Here is a 17,324-nt window from a genome sequence, read left to right as displayed (position 1 = left end):
AAGTTTGTTTATTTCCACCCTCAAAGATACGATATAGATTTGACTGGGCACAATACACGAAATATTAGTTTTGTTACATACTGCGTTATATATATGTGCTTCAACCAACATGGCACGCATGATGCATGGAATATATAACATCAACGTAAGAAAATTGTCATAAAAAAATTATGTGGCAAAGCATATTCCTTAAGACGTAAATAAGTGATGAAATGTGGTGATGACAGCAGGTGCTTGGGAAAAGGATAAGCATGTCGGTCGCAGTCTTCAAGAAGGAGGCACAGTGAAATCTGTCTGGATCGGCACTCATCAACACTTACTCTGTAACTAACTGACATGCAACATCATTCATATGAGATATTCGTAACTGGATCACGTTCTACTCGGTTTTTCAAATTCAGGTGAATATTGTGAGCCATAACACCGTTTCTCTTATTTCAATCGGAAACTATCAAATAAAAGAAGTCAGTCCAACATAACGTTAGATTTCATGGGTCTAGTTGCGAGAACATCACAAAGGCGCCATGTTTGTCATACTGGCAGTGCGCAAATATGACAAAACAATGTGAAAAATAAAAGCTGAAGAATGCCTGTTGATCGGTAAGCCGACTTGTCAGAGTAGAATGCTTCATCAAGACCATCTGTCAGGTGATGACAGAGTTTGTTGAGTTGCTGAACGATCTTTAACGTCACATATAGGAAGAATGATTTACACATTTCACATCAGCATCACGTCATGATTTAGACAATGTACATTTCTGAAATGTCATTTATCAGAATGATATGTTGAGTGCATTATGTCCAACTGGCGTCTTTCCTAGAAGTTTCTTTCCAGCACTTCAAATTTACGTGTACGAATATGATATTTTTAAACGCGAATGTAATTCATAACACACTATGTTTCATTAGCATTATTGTCGCTATAAATCAGGATGAACATTTCGGTGTGTTTCATTTGAACGTGAAATGCGTTTGGCTACCCTCCAGGCTGTTTAACGTCTTGAAAATGTGAAATATTATTTTGATGTAATAAGTAGTAAATTATAATTCACTATTATATATTACTCAAAAGCAAACACAAGGTTGAATCGCTGCGAATACTCCGTGAACTTCCCAGTAGTACTACCGTTTCAGGATGTGCGTTTAGACATGGGACAAATGTTGCAGTTGCGGTGTTGTGAAACATATTTGGCAGTACTACATGTTACAATGTACATTTGGACATATATTGTTTGTATATTTACCAGAACAGCGGGGTAGCTTATAGGTTAAAGCGTTCGGGTTCGATTCCCCACAATGTGTGAATCCCATTTTTGGTGTCCCCCTGCCACGGTATTGCTGGAATATTGCTAAAAGCTGCGTAAAACTAAATTCACTCACTATATGTTTACATAACAATGTAAGATCTGCACATTTTGGTTCACATGCAAACGACGTGCGTTTCAGGTTTAGAGTCAGTTACATTTTACAGTCAGGTAATATCCTAGATATATCGAAGGTGCACGTGTAACAACGGATGTGAATAAGTCATTGCAACTATTATTGTCGCAGTAAATTATATACCACTATCTTTTATTAGTTCTTCGCAGTTTTAATCGAAGGTGCAGGCATCACAGTTACTACTAGCACATGCATGCTAGTCTGCATGGTATGTTACGTTATGTTCCAGGCGTTTCCTGGGCGTTAACGTCAGCAGAGAAAAAGAAAAACATCCTATCATTAACTTCTAATAAACATGTCGCTTATTAGCTTGTCTGTTAAGCTGCTTCCGATATACGTGGCAGCTTTAAAACCCTCACACAGGCCGCTGTTCCTGAACTGAGTTGAAAAATGAAAGAATGTTGGTTTAAACGACGTCGTTTATCAAGAAAACTCTCATGTGTCTTGTCCACGACTCTCCTGTGGTAACTCCCTCGCTACTAGCTGACGGACAGAAATAGATCGACAACTTATCTGTCTCTCTCGCTCTACTTCAAAGTCATCTTGCGACAATAGAATCAATTTATAGAGGAGTTTGTTTGCTCCTCTGGGTACTCTTGTGCTGGGAATGTAAGGTGATAAACTTACTCAGCGTCATCTCGGTACTCATAGATCTCCCTTGTTGGTTTGGATCACGTTGAAAATAACAAAGAACTTCGTCATACATGTATGCAAATATTTACTACTTTGAAACAAAAGGGTGTCTGAAGATGCTGAACATGTTTATGCCATACTCGCTGAGAGTCTTGCGTCTGTGGTCGTGTCGTGTTATCCCACTCGTTGGCTTGGAAAATATATTATGTAAATGTTAAGGACGTGGGGTGTTTTGGATTCATTACATGCAAAGAAAGCCAAGTGTCTATGATATTACGAACACATAGTTGCGAATCCTTTATAATTCTGGTTGAAATTTCTTTTCATGTTTGGAATTCTGAGATGTGCAATAATGAAATTGTTTTTCAAAGGTACCATGAACATCAAAATAAGTACATCATACAAGCATTATTCATCAATCTTAATGACGTCAGTTCACAAACTTATGACTCTGTACCGATCGCCTTCTGATACAGGACTCCAGAGCGCCACCTATCGGGGATAGCGTGATCAAAGGTGATCGATCACTGTCGGAGTCAGATGCTGCTTGTGTGATGACAAGTTATTTCCTCTACCGTAATCCAGATCAGTGGATAGGAAAACAGTACGCGTGTTAATGCTTTGTTTAGCCACCTCAGTTTGAGGTTTAATTGTGCTAAATTGGATACCGTGCGCATGCCAGTCCGCGTCTTGAGTTGAACGCTGGTTGACTGAACGTGAAAATGATTTCGTTGATTTTGTACGAAACTGATTTTAACCCCCAGTGGTCTCAATACTTCCAAGGAAATTGCAAACCTTGCTTATGCGATTCAATTTTAAAACTAAATTGAATATTTTACAAGAAAATAATCATGGTATGATATTTCTGGTAAGGAAATGCACGCTACAATAACAGATTTCCATCGAAGTGGGAAGATAGTATCCACAATCTCCGGTGATTATTGGAGACAAAAGGGTCACACTATATCATCAAAAGGGAAAGGATCGTGAGATTCGCACGTAAATGCTGCACATAAAGTGATGAAAAGCTGACACTTGGACCAAATTGACAAAACATCAAGGGAATTGTTGTTCGATAATGATAAGATACGGTTCCAGTAATTACACCGTTCGTTGTCTCCACTACCTAAGAGACAAGAACATGCCTGTTCTGTTCAATAAGGTGATTTCACACAGGTAAATTCGGTTCTAACGTTCATTCGACACGTTCATTGATTTGCGAACGGCCTTGGTAGGATGGATTTTTTTGCAGCAGATGAGGACCTTTCTTGTTCGATTTTTGACGTTTACACTTTCGCACCATTAAATGCAGTTGTCCCAGCGTGGTACATACAGGGACAAAATATTTCGATTTTTTGTGAGAGTTGTGACAACATATGTTGATTTCATGCATGCACTTATCGGGACGCATGCGCGGTGAGTCATGACATCAGTGAGTGAGTGAGTGAGTCATAAAGCAGGTGCACCTTAGCGTTATGTCAGCTTCGTAGTAACGAGAACGAGCTTTCATGTCTTAAAGCATCCTTTTAATACATCGATGTCTTCTAAAAACGAATCTGTCGAGCATGTTTAGTGCACCGACATAATTAATGTTTGAAATATGGGCTATAGGGAACCAGCAATCAACGCTACGCTACTTCATAATGGTGCATGGTCATCACTCTAGCCACTGGTCATTGTGCTAATATAAAAATACTCAGCAATTCGTTGGCTGAAACATGATTGGTTAAAAAGAATTTGGAAACTGCGAATTATTTGTATACGATTAGTCCATTCAGACACATCACTGCATCATCAGCAAATGCTATACAACTGATAAACATTTTATACAGGTTTTGAAGGCATTTTGAAGCGCGGTTCCTCAAATACAGGGAGCAGTGGTTAAGACATTCGTTCGTACTGCCGAAGACCCGGGTTCGATTCCTCACATCGGCACAATGCGTCAAGTCCATTTTTGGTGTTCCCCTGCCCTGATATTTGAATAGTGCAGAAAACTGCGTAATATTACTCACTCACTCACTCAGATAGGTAGTGAGGCGGGTTACTGATTGAAGCGTTCGCTTGCCAAGGTCGGTTTCGAACTTTGTGTAGGTGTGTGTGCATTCAAGTGTATGTTATTGCAGTTATTTCTGTATTAACATACAGATACGACTAAATGCGTGTACAATTGCCGTTTTACATTGTGATCAAACGCATATATGGCTCAGTTAGGTTCCAAAGATCTATATCAACACCCACGAGTAAAACGGTCCGTACTTCTAGAATTCTATTGTTATTTCCAAACATTAGCGCATTTAACAGGTGTTGTAAATCCCGAATATATCACATATAAGCTTAAGTCATGCCTGACTGACATAAATTAGATTCACAGTCCGAACAGATAAAACCCCGAGTTACGTCATCAAATTACAATTATCAAAATATAATCAGCTGTGACAATGACAGCGGGAGTAGCGTGACCGTATACACCGTAGACGCCGTGGGCGCTTCGCTTGATAAAAGTGACATATATACCTACCCTTAGGGTTTGGTAGAAAGTGACAAGATTTCGTTTACTCGAGATAAGGAATTCCTATTGTTAGTTGGCCCGAGGTAACGATTTTCCGAATTCGATGTATTTGTTTGTGATGATGTACATCCTTTTGAATAAGTGGGAAGCTTTTGAAATTTTTATTTTGTAATATCTGTAGATACCGTACAAACAGTTTGGTGGTATGATGAATAATATCCCTTTGTCTTACATAATCAAACGAATTTCATGCATGAATTTTATACATCATTCAATGATTTAACGTTAATATTAAGATTCTACCCATGCCATTATTAGTCATAAATAGTACTTAAATTTGAACGCATACTTAAACAAATTTTGACAGATACTTAAACAAATTTTAACATATACATAACATTTAACAAGTAAGGCTGTTGGGGCATATTTTAAGGATTTGAATTTTTCTAAAATACTGGACGATTCATCTTAGTTTATTACCATTTTGGGAATATATTCTGCATGAAGGTACATAATATCTATATGCTAGCCGAAGGTCATTCTGAAGACATTTTAGAAGCCATTTTACAGTCAGACATCAGAAAAATGTAACTTGCAGAATATGCGTGTTTATGTCTGAAGGTAACGAGGTATACAAACAGTACTAACCGTTTGGTAGACATAAACAGGTTTCTCTTCCAAACTGGAACTAAATGCACGTACGAGGGAGAAGGGTGGCATTTTAGTGGGACTGGTGTGATGGGGTACAATACAACTGGTTGTATCAATATTTGGTGGTAATTCAAACACATATCGCGAGATTACGGAAAGGCTTTCATCATACTGAATATCATGGCAGGGAAAATTTTCCCTCAACTTCAGAGGCATAATAAATTATAAGCGAATTGTGTTTTTTTAATACAAAATGTGTTGAATGAACTTTTAAATATATAGATAAACAAGGGTCTTCATTATGATATAAATGTTACATATTTCTGAGCGTGTTTTGAGATGTTTTTGAGTTTGAAAAGTCACTGTTCCAGACACTGCAAGATCGTACATATTTCACAGACAGATCTCTGAAGGAGATAAACTGCGCTTACTGTGCGAACAGAATAGACTAAAACAAAGACCATCGGGTAATAAATCTATTTTGTCTGACACAGTAAATCCCACGGTAATGTCCCCCTTCCTTCATCTCAGGTGAGCTTCCATGGCGGCAAACATCAAAGGGACCAGGTGAATCCTATCCAGGTAAACTGGTGCTTGTGTATAACTCTCTCAGGTAAAGCTACCAAGCAAGACTGTGCATGCGAACAGCACATCAGGATGTAATATAACGATTTCAGGTGGATTATAAGTATCAGGTTTGTTTACAACAATGTATTATGTTGAAAACGATACCATAGCAAATTATTGATATTTTGTATAAATATTGGATAGGAATATTGGAAATATATGAAACTATACTTGAAAACGCACACGCACACGCACACGCACACGCACACACATACAAACAAACAGACAACTGTAGGTTATAATGCAAATAATTGTATCTAAAACACTATTTTCACCACTAAATATTACGCATGTCAAAACTCAAGTTATTTTGACGACCTGGTACGGTACACTACAATAAATGCTTAGTTACAATATTCTGAAGTAATCGAACGTAATAAAGGAGAAAATAATTTCAGCGAGCATCCCAATATATTCTACACCGAGCAAGTCTCGGTATTCCTGGATTCATTTCACACATCAGACTGGCATACCATAAATCTCCCATCTACTAAAACATTCTGTGACAAACCTCTGATGATGTAGCCTGGCTTTCATGTTAGACGATACAGTTGAAAATGACTTTTAACGTCGAGATTAAATAGTGCAAGTACACAGAGATATGTACGGTGCTGAGACAATGACAAATGTGTCATCACATGAGAGCTTCTTCATTACTGTATCAATCATGTGAACACAAGTAAAACAGAGAGCTGTGATACACGCTGCATCAATCAAGCTCGTTTAATGCTGGAAATAGGTTAGAATACGTCTATCGCTATCACAACATACACAAAAGGATCATATTTGAGTAAGTGATGAGGCACAGCTTTTATAATACGAGTAACTTCGTATTTTCGTGTAGTGTTCAAGTTGACCAGTACGAGAAAGACAAAGTACCAGCTGTTCAGTTCACTGTCATTCTCATTCGAAAATAAAACATTAAAGACAGTTTTAATGAAATGGTGAATCAGTTCAAAGTATTCATTGACAGAAGGTTTTAAAATTTTAGGAAAATAGTAACAGTACTAGACACTTACAATTCGTTCACATCATTGTGTGTCGAGAAACGCATATATTTTATAACTGCCATTGGGAATTTTTTAAAGTTTTTGAAACTATAAATTGAACATAACTCTACTTCAAAAACAAAACGTTTAATGTCAAGATCGTGTACATGTATAGCTCTTTCAGCATTCCCCTTTCTAATTACAGTAAAACAATATGTAAATAGGAGTTTAGAAAATAGGTGTCACGTGAGGCTATACAGTAGTCCTTTCTATATATGGAATTCAAATCGAAATCTCATGTAAATTTATGCATGTTTCAAATACTTCGAATAGTAACAGGCTTGTATTTTTGCTTATAAACCTGAACCAGTAATAAACAAACCCAAATATTATTTGAGGGTTTACTTTACTATTTCACAGTGTATAGGATATCAGCGTGCAGCTCCCGCCCCAGCCCGCCCTGCATATGGCCTGTCCCCTCACTGACATGCAAGTCTAGGCAAGATGGGGGCCATATGCCGCCTCCCCTTGAATTAGGGAGGTCGTTCACACTGTTGTCGTCCACATCAGCCGAGATGCTGGTTCGTTATAAGCGGGAGTATTTAAGAAAACGTTACATAAACTCTACATCAGTAACATGTTTTAGAGGCATATCTGTAACGGATATCCATGGGCATGTTTAATATGTATTGGTATTGATATTCAGTTAAAAGCATGTTACAATCACTGGGTTGTATGGTCCAGACTGGAATTGTTTAAGAAAACCCCCAACAAACAAACAAACAAACAATAACAACAAAAACAACAAAATAACCCCAAAATAAAACAACAACAACAAAAAAATCTGCTAAAAACAAACTCTGTTTTCATCAGAGACTGCTTATGGATGTGAAAAGGGTTTGTCGCTTCTGTGTGATGATAGACAGAACAGTATGTTTTAGTTCTGTCAGTATCTGAGAGTACTGTTATGCTTGTTTGTTGTTTTATGCCGCACTCAATATTCCAGCTATTTGAGGAATACTGTTATGTACCTAAAACCTATTAATGCACGATGTTTAACATAAACATTCACATAGGGGTGGAGATGTTTGGGTACAAACTATTTATGACAGAAAATACTAAAATGAAAAACTACTCTTTTTCAGTTGAAAACATCTTTTAGTAGTTATTTAGCATTTAGTGACGTAATGTGGACATACATCATGTCGGGTTTTCTCGTGTGATAGATAAAACACGCGGGTTTACGTTTGTTTCTGTGTTGGGATGAAATAAAACGAATCTGCTTCAGCTTTCCCACACAATGAGTGGGATGAAGGTTGTCAAACTAGCATTTGCTTTACAGACAATTGTAGCTGTCACAACGGCAACATGTCAAATGGCTTTCTGCAATAAAAGAAGTTTGTTTTGGAAGATAATATGAAAAGCGATTTTGTGTTGTTACATTATAAATAATAAATCAAAGCAAATTAAATAAAAGCACAGTTGGTATTATTGATTCGTGTGGACATCCACTGTCCTAGAATATATTTAAATGAAGACTGCATTTGATGTGTGAATGACAGGTTCGCCGGCCTTATCATAGTCGTTTGTGAAAAGGAAATTGATTTATTTCATGAAGTCATTACAATTGCATTGATAAATGGATAGAAATATGTCTTCTTGGATAACAACCTAGTGTGCCCGAAAGAAAGTCGTCAAAGTACGTCAATCATTCGGAATAGCAATAATTAACACTGATTCGAGGATGCAAACAGTTTGATTAAAAATACGTCTTTGCGCTGAGTTTGTTCGTCAAATGAAATTGCAAGTAGCCAATCAGAGCGGGTCACAATGGTTGGTTCTAGGAATAGAAGGTCCCCACGATCATAGAAGGTTACCATACGTTCACATTAACCCGAAAATTGCTTTTTATTTTCTGAAAAGACGCAATTTAAATCTCTGCTCATGTCAACACAACACAAAAACTAATAAACTTGTAGAAGATGTTTTCAATGTATAGAAAATACTGTTTGAGAGGGAAAATTCCCAAGAAAGAGGCAGTCAAATTGGGAACTGACACTGCTCGTCTGGATCCTACAAAACCAGTGGACACCACAAGCCCATAAATCAATTCCCATTTATTCAAGATTCAATTCCTTCGCCTTGGCGCGTTAAAGCAGAAAACTAACTACTGAAAGTTTGTAAATGGAGTTTCCGTAAGATCAAGATCGCATTTCACGCTTCTTTAAGCGAAGCTCACCAGTTGAGCATCAGATCATAAACGTCTGAACAATGTTACACGTGGTTGGTGATAAATTTGTATATTTGCCAATACAGTATGTTATAATTACGTCTGTGATTTAACTATGGTGAGTTCTTCCTACAAAGTTTGTATGCCTCTTCCTGCCTGAATCATTTGCATTAATTTCGACAACAGGAAAATGAACAGTAAAAATCAATATCTTAGGCATTAGTAGATCTCAGATTAAACGTACAGAGCAATTATCAGCAGTTGTTGGGGAAATCCGATATTACGACGCAACACATAAAACTATAATAAAATCAGAGTTAAATAAAACTTATTGAATGCTATTAACAATCCAATCGATTCGACTATCTTCTCAACGAGGCCAAATGGTATCGGTTTAATTCGCAGAGAATACGGCCGCAAAGCACGGCAGGTTTCTTGTAATGGACACAAGGAGATGCTTCGACGGCAATAGAATCCGAATCTTAGATTTCTCCGATTTCAGCACCAGGTGATAATCACTGTTCATGCACAGACGAAATTTCGGGACATGTCCGGAACCCAGCAGGGATAAATACCCACTATGGTCAGTCGACAGGAAATTCAGTTGGTCGAGTCGGGAGATCCGCCCCTGCAATTACCAGTAATTCACAAGGGGCATTTGCTGGGCATGGAAGATCGTCTCAATCGAAGAGATCAACCTTTGGACAATTCCAGATCTCAAACCGTTGCACAATACACATTTCCTATTCATTTTGAAGAAAATAGGTCGGCAGAAATCTTATTTTACGCAAGAAAACGAAAATTTGGCGGAGGATTGAATGGAGTAATCAGGCCCTGTGGTCGCAGAATAAAAATTTAAGCATTTCATTTCCTCGGCGGATTCTGGGCTTGTCAACTCAGATTGTTTGTAGTTGTCGCTCAGCGGAACTCGTGCTGGTTAAATCTAGAGAAACCAGCCCTTTAGTTCATTTTAGCATGCTCCTAACAATCCCCATGAAATGCCGGTTCTGTGTGCCTCATTTTCCTCTTGCTCCTAATTATGTTAGCTCTGATCATGTCAATAAACCCAAGTTTGCAAATCTCCCCCAACCGGGTGCCGTATTTGGATTATCCCATGGACTTTCTTACCAAGTCGCGGGGTAATTCTTTTCCTCCAGTGCAAACACGAATCCTCTGTTGAGGCCTCAATGACAAAAATTACAAAGTTAGTTCGCCAAACACTCCGATTTGCTTGAAAACAGTAATGCGTGTATTTTCGGGAATAAAGGCGGACTTTTCTTTGCTTTTTTACATGCCTAAGTAGTTTTCACACAAAAATATAAACCTGTTCCCAGTTGTGTTCTTATTTTCAAGACCGGCGCTGTCCCAAACGAGTACAATAGGCTTGGAAATTGGGAGATGAATTTTAGCGTGAAGAGGACTTGATCGGAGTAAAGTTGTATAGGATGGATACACCAACAACATGTAAAGGAATAATTATTGTTCGTTATCATAAAAGGAGGCATATAGACACGAAGTTCAAGAGACAGTAGCAAACACTATCATAATATCCTCATTAACAATTCATTATAAATTAATATAAACAGAAGCAGAAAAGATCAAAACGATTTGACATCGGAGCAAATTTTCCTAACCTGCACACCAAAAGATGCATAGACTGTACATGGTATTTTCACACGTAAATGAAATATAAATAAAATTGTTAAAAAATTAAATACCCTCTACAAAATATTTTCAAATGTGAAATGACAGTGATATATCCTTCATGGAATCATTAATGTGAACGGGCTTTATTTATGACACACGGAATTAACTGAACTCGGTTTAAATGGGAGTTTCCTCGGTTTTTAAGTCAGAGCTGACATGCGTCTCAAAGGAAAACAGTCCAAATATAAATTGAAGCCTTTACCTTTTGTTTCACAGAATCAAATTGTTTTTTTTTTTCGTTTCAGCTGGCGATCCCTGTGTGATCTTAACTGTCGTTCGGTAGAGTTTTAAACAGTAAAGAATTACAAGCAAGTCTTTATGTAAGGCGACAACTTGCTTTTGTGCGAGTATAAAAGTGACCCGCAAGGAATATGGCTTAAGGGAACATTTTAGGAACATGGTGGACAGGCGAGAAAACGTCCATTCTTCTGCATTCTCACTTTAATACTAAAAAGGCTCCAGGATCGCCATTATCAGCAGATGAATCGAGACAAGAGGATAAAAACAATAATATTTACTTTTCTCTGTCATTTTCATTTTCCAATGACTGAGTTTTCATTGTAAAAGATCCATAAACATTTTTGTTGGAGACAATTTACTATTCATTGAAAATAATCTAAAAAAGAATGTTTTAATCAAAAAGCGTTCATTCATTTTTACGCATGATGGATTTTCATAGAATTCTTCACACAATAAGATGAGAGAAATATTTTTCATGTGACAAATTGTTTGGGTGAAGTTTAAGAAAGGTTAATGGGATTATGACTAATTTGAAATGTGTGAATCTGTTTTAGGTATTCAAAGCAGAATCGTGAAATGCTCAGAGAAAGCTTCTCAGCCCTCCTTGTATATTCAGAAGAACCCGCTTGTATAATACTATATCTTATTCCCTTTAAATAAACTAGCGGAGCACAAAATGTGTGCCATAACCAACACATACTTGGCAATAGTGAATCGAAACAAACAAAATATCTTCTGCTTTGCTTGCATTTAAATAAGAGCATAATGTTTAAATGGCACATTATTCATTAATCGAAGGTTAATTAAAACCACTAAGATTGATCATTTGAAATGAAGATTTAAATGCTATCACGCGACAGCGTTTATACTTCTGGATATATATCAAGATCACGGAATTCAGCTTTCAAGACCAACTAGCTAATAAATTCTGTTTCTCTAGACAGGGACATGAAACTGATCTAGTAAGTATTTCAACTACAGCCCGGGCGAGACATGTAATTTGGGCCATCAGTGGGTGTTTAAATCCTCCATCTGTGTAACTGACAACAACTGATCCCCAATCCAGCGTTTCTCCATCAAATTCACAATAGATTCCCAGATCCGAAAAATTCCTCTTTTGAAATGATCCAAAACATGAGTGACGGAAAGCAAGATCTCTCCCCCACCCCCGGAACACTCTCCCCACTACTCCGAGAATGAGGGTTGGTGGGACTGAGTTTCCAGTAAGATTCATCCTGGATACGGGGTAGAAGAAGATTTCGACCTTCACTCTACCCTCTACACGGGGGACTGATCGAAACGCTATTAACACACATTTGCATTCGACAGTGATGGGTATCCTGTTCAGAACTTATCGATAAGGTTTGTAACATGAATTAAGCAGTGTTTGTTTTGCTTGATTGAAATCTCGCAGGCGCGAGATGTCGGTGACATTCAAGATGGCGGATGTATATTATAAGCATACATAGAAGGTAAACTGAAAGATATCGTTTCGCGAACACAATGGGCTGTAACATATTTTTATATTAGGACTTTCCACCCCAAAGTAAGGATTATCTCTGGACAATCTTGTGAAATACATTAAAAAATATTATATCAATTCTGCTAAACGTGACATAGCAACAGAAGATATCCACCTCATGTCCAAACTTTTGAACGTGAATTATATACAGTTTAAAATACTATAAACATAAAAATCGCTAAAGGTGATTCTTTCTCAGATAACAGTGATATTGTGAAAGTTCACATTTGTTTTCAAAATCCCCATCTTCAGTTTGCCATGTTTATCAAGGATCTATATTTCATTAACTGAATTATAAATGGAAATTAACGCATTTTCCGTAATTCAAAGTGAACACTTAAAATGATAGCATTTTTGTGGATAGATCACTGAAAATTACAGAGATAATTATAGAGAAATAAATAGTGCAAATCGATATTTTCTCACGTACCGAATGGCAACAACCCACGACAACCTCGGGACGGGACCGATAGATTGTTATGATTACTCTGTCACAGCCGTTCAATACCGGATTGGCCTGAATTAATACTACAATATTATGTGCATTTAATTGAAGACTTGATAACATCGAATCAAGTCGATGGCTGCCTTATCACCTCAACAATAACTCGGTATGTTGTGTGTATTCTAAACACCCGCCTGATCGGCCGCGATAGTTAATACTCCCAATGGGCCGAACGTTGATATGAAGAGGAGGCAAATCGTATTTTCAGCGTTAAAACTTTCTTAATTTGTTTGGGTTCTTCTCATCTTGGTTTCAAGCTTGTAAGATTGTTCTTCGCGATGGGAGTTGCATAAATAATTTATCCTTGGCGGCTATTAAGGCGAGAAACTGGAAAGTTGGTCGGCTGATGACATTACAACGTCTAACTAATTGTGGCGATGTCAGGTCAATTGACTGTGTACAAATTATTTTGCCCAATCCCGTATAACGTCGCCGTCAGAGTGATGTGATTATAAGAAAAAACGAACAAAAACACTTTTAAAGCCTGCTTAACAGACTGGAAAAATATTTAAATTTGATATTTTGTTTCCTAAAATAACTGAAACAGCACTGTTAAGTTTTAAGATAAAATTTGATTAATTTATATGAAATGGGTGTTGTTACATCTAGCTTTTTTACAAAATATTGTAAAATGTGCATATAATATTTATCATTTCTAACATGAGAAAACACACATGCAAGCAATATTTCTCATGGTGCAAATGAATTATCATACAGTTATTTACAATAACAGTCACTTGCAATGTTTCGAGACTAAACTGTAGTCTTAGTTCTTGTCGCAGGCTGTTAAGGTAGAATATAAACGAGCAAATGTTACATGATTTTAAGCCTAGAAAAGTCTAACCTCTATGACAACAATACATCGTCTTAACATTTGATCGGGTGATCTCATAAGCTTTCAAGTAGTGGTATAAGTACTAATCTAAATGTGTAATCGTATTTTCTCTCTAAACTGACAGGAAAGGACGTTTGTGACACGACAGTTTCAAGAAGCACAAGGAGATTTGTGCTGAAAAATTCTCTTGACAAGTACCTGAGATTTTCTACTACAATACCAGTTATGTTTGTTGGCTGCTAATCTCCCAATCTCCTCTTGACAAAACACAAGTGAACTCATGCCTGTCTTTCGGTATTTTCCTGAACGAAGTCTCATTTGAAGAAACATCCCGAGGGGAAATGGTTTAGCTGACCACTGGATTTGAGACTAAGAGCAAGAGCCATTAGTAATTTTGACGAACATGAAAAATCGCTGTGAAGCGGTCCGTAAGACAGGTGCTGACAAACGCGAACGCGGCCTAAATTAGCCAGCTATGAACCTCAAGTCCGTGTCGAGCGAGTGCTTGATGGAAGATATTTACATACAGCAAGAAAACATTTGTCATACGTCCCGATAAAACATATTCAGGCGGAGTGGGAATCATATAAGCAAAGAGTGATGGCGTGCTGTACCGGTTATGCAGGGGTGCGTAGATACTGTCTATAGTGACTATAACAACGTAACATCGCTTCATCGGTTTAGGTGAATTTCCTTGAAAAAAGATTCTCGGTTGTGGAAGCACTCCGTCTTAAAACACAGTGATTATATCCGTAACAGCATCAGCAGTCAAGAAGTATATTGCTGATGAGTTGATGTAGCTGGGGATACCGCAAACAGACTTGAGGGTGACAATTACCAGCTTCCTTACCCCAAGGGATAGGGGTGAGGGCAAGGGTGGAGCAGGTGATCCCGGCCCCCGGGGGCCCACCAGGGAGACCATGCAGAGGCAGATAACAAAACGCCAGCCCTGAGTACATTTCAAGACCAAATCGCCAAAGGTGAAATATTAGTAAATTTCATAAAATTTTGAACTTACCTGCCAGCCTTGAGATTCGAGCGCAATGAAGGACATGCTTATCTCTGACGTAGTGAGCTGGGGGCTGGGGTATTTTAACAAACCCACAGTGCCCAAATGTTGATGATGAAGCCCGTGAAGGGTTTCGTAGGTACAGGAGAACCTCGATGTATCGTTTGGTGTCAGAAGAGCGAGACTAGATCTGCTACAGGCAAGCTATCACAGACTGGCCTCCCAACACGCTGTAGAAAGACACAGTCTGGTCAGATACACAAAATACAAGACTACAGCCCTTTAGAAGCTTCAGCCATAGGCATCATCCGAATCTCACCCGTGGCATATAGGGGACCTTCCTTATCGACTGTAATTGACTGCGATTTGGATTCAAATTTTGTTTTTTGTTGTGCCGCTTGATCAGAGCCTATTGGTTGATGGGCTGTATCTGCGCTAAAGGGGAGGTGCCTCGACGGTAATCCCTACCCTCGCTCGCAATAAACATAATAAATAGGCCGGTAGGCAGTCCGTACGATCGGGAGTGATCAGCCAAGCGGTTAATTGACATAAGGAACGTTTGCGAGTATTGGCACTGGTGTTGATGGAGTTGAGGCCAGTGCTCCAGCCATACACGGTGGTGTATGGCAATCCTCTCCCGGCGAGCTTCACGCCGAGTTCACTCATACACTCAACATTACAGCACGGAGACGAATCCATTCGTTCGTCAAGGGAAAATGTGGATCGGATATAATAGCCACAAACAAGCGTGGGGCAGTTTCGTACCCCCTCCCGTGCCCTCTATACTAACGGGTGTGCATTAATTCTGTATGAAATGGCCTTTTCTGTCCGACACGTTGGGCTATTTAACGGATCACTTCCTTACCACGAAGGCTCTTCATCGATACAATTGTACGCCCCTCCGCACCAATTGTAAAATCCTTCGCCACCAGTCCTAAAGTTTGTTTTTCGGAAAGAATGGCCAAAAAATAACACAGGTATTTCAATACGATCTCATCTCACAGAGCGAAAGATTATTGCAGATTATTTCCGGGACAAGGGAGTGATAATATACCGTGCTTACACGGACACTGTATAAAAAAGCCGGTAGTTTGACGCGCTATGTTACTCCCAAAGAAGTCCCTGCTTGTCTCTTCACCCGAAAGAGGCTTTCAAGACCCTTGGCCCCTGTTGTAATTACATGTCAAATTATTCTGTTCAGCCGGCGCCCTTTTTAACACAGGTGATGAGATTCAACAACATTATTTTATTATGACTAGTCTCTTTCTCCACGGCCCCTTTCAACCCCTGTTTATAAATATTTCCCCGCGCTGAAAGCCTTTCACGTCCACTTGGGAGACTCGGAACCCCTTCTACCTGCCCGTCTCCTTATAATAGCTGCCTCATGATCTGAATCAATATAATCATAAGGTATTTGGCTCTTGTGACGGCAAGATGCAGGGACTCTTGGCTATCATTAAATACAGGTAGTCCTCGATGGTCTGAATCAGACAATTAGGTACAAAGGGAAATATGGCGCCCCTTGGTGCAATGGCTAGGTTAATTGAATTAGACCAATATCTCACTCAATTAGGATTTCATGCAAGGCTGAGAATGGATCTGATTTGCAATGATTTATCCTGTAAATGTTCAGAAAAAAACATATCACATGAAAAAATTCCCACGAACATAATTTACTGCCGACAAATTCGGGAATTCTTTCTCGGAATTAGAAACGGGTACTTGGCTTGAACTGAACGTAACTGCGATGTAGTGATTGAACATAAAAATGTCAAGCAATACGCCATTAACACTATACTGTTTATCCATTGTAGCATTGCACAGCAGGAACTGAAATAAAGCACTATATTTGTTTATTTCATTGACGCATTGGTCATGAACTAATGCATCAGTGAATTACCAATCCTCTATCTCCTGCCTTTGAAACTGTATGAGGATTTGGAGAGATAATTAGGAATTTAAAAACCACGAAAAAAACCTGTTTATATTATTCATTTCTGAAATGGAAGTTGATTAATTAGTACAATATCAGATCAGCAAACGTTCTTGCTTGGTACAATCGAATTTCTGTATTTATATATCTCTATTTTTGTTTTAATAAACCATGCATAGAAAAACCTTACACTAATCTAAACAGACATGACTATGAAATGTGGGACATTGAAACTTCAAAGAAAATATAAACTGAAATTTATGAAGAAAACATCTTTGCATTCAAATTGTAATGACAGTGTTAAGTCTGATAAAGTAATCTAAAGTACTTAGTATTTTAGCTTAGTGTGATTAAAGTGAAATATTTTAAGAAACCCATATACCTTCCAGTAAAACACGACCATGAGAGACTCTTTTGAAAGTTCTGGAAAGTGTCGCCAGAACAAAGAAAGGAGATGATGGTTGTTTGTGAGTAACAGAAAAGCCATGTTATAG

The 17,324-nt window shown here is 38.3% G+C and overlaps 1 protein-coding gene across 1 annotated transcript in view; it reads right to left on the bottom strand.

Moving 5' to 3' along the window:
- The window catches only part of LOC137291485 (transcription factor AP-2-beta-like), a 59,731-nt gene extending 44,504 nt beyond the window's left edge, over nt 1-15,227 (bottom strand). Inside the window, exon 1 of the mRNA XM_067822841.1 lies at nt 14,907-15,227. Coding sequence (XP_067678942.1) covers nt 14,907-14,942 — 36 coding nt within the window. The 5' untranslated portion in view covers nt 14,943-15,227. The remainder of the gene's footprint in view (nt 1-14,906) is intronic.
- Nucleotides 15,228-17,324: the final 2,097 nt, after the last annotated feature.

Source organism: Haliotis asinina, chromosome 7, assembly GCF_037392515.1.
Source record: "Haliotis asinina isolate JCU_RB_2024 chromosome 7, JCU_Hal_asi_v2, whole genome shotgun sequence".
Classification (NCBI taxonomy): Eukaryota; Metazoa; Mollusca; class Gastropoda; order Lepetellida; family Haliotidae; genus Haliotis; species Haliotis asinina.
This window is presented reverse-complemented; position numbering and strand designations above follow the sequence as displayed.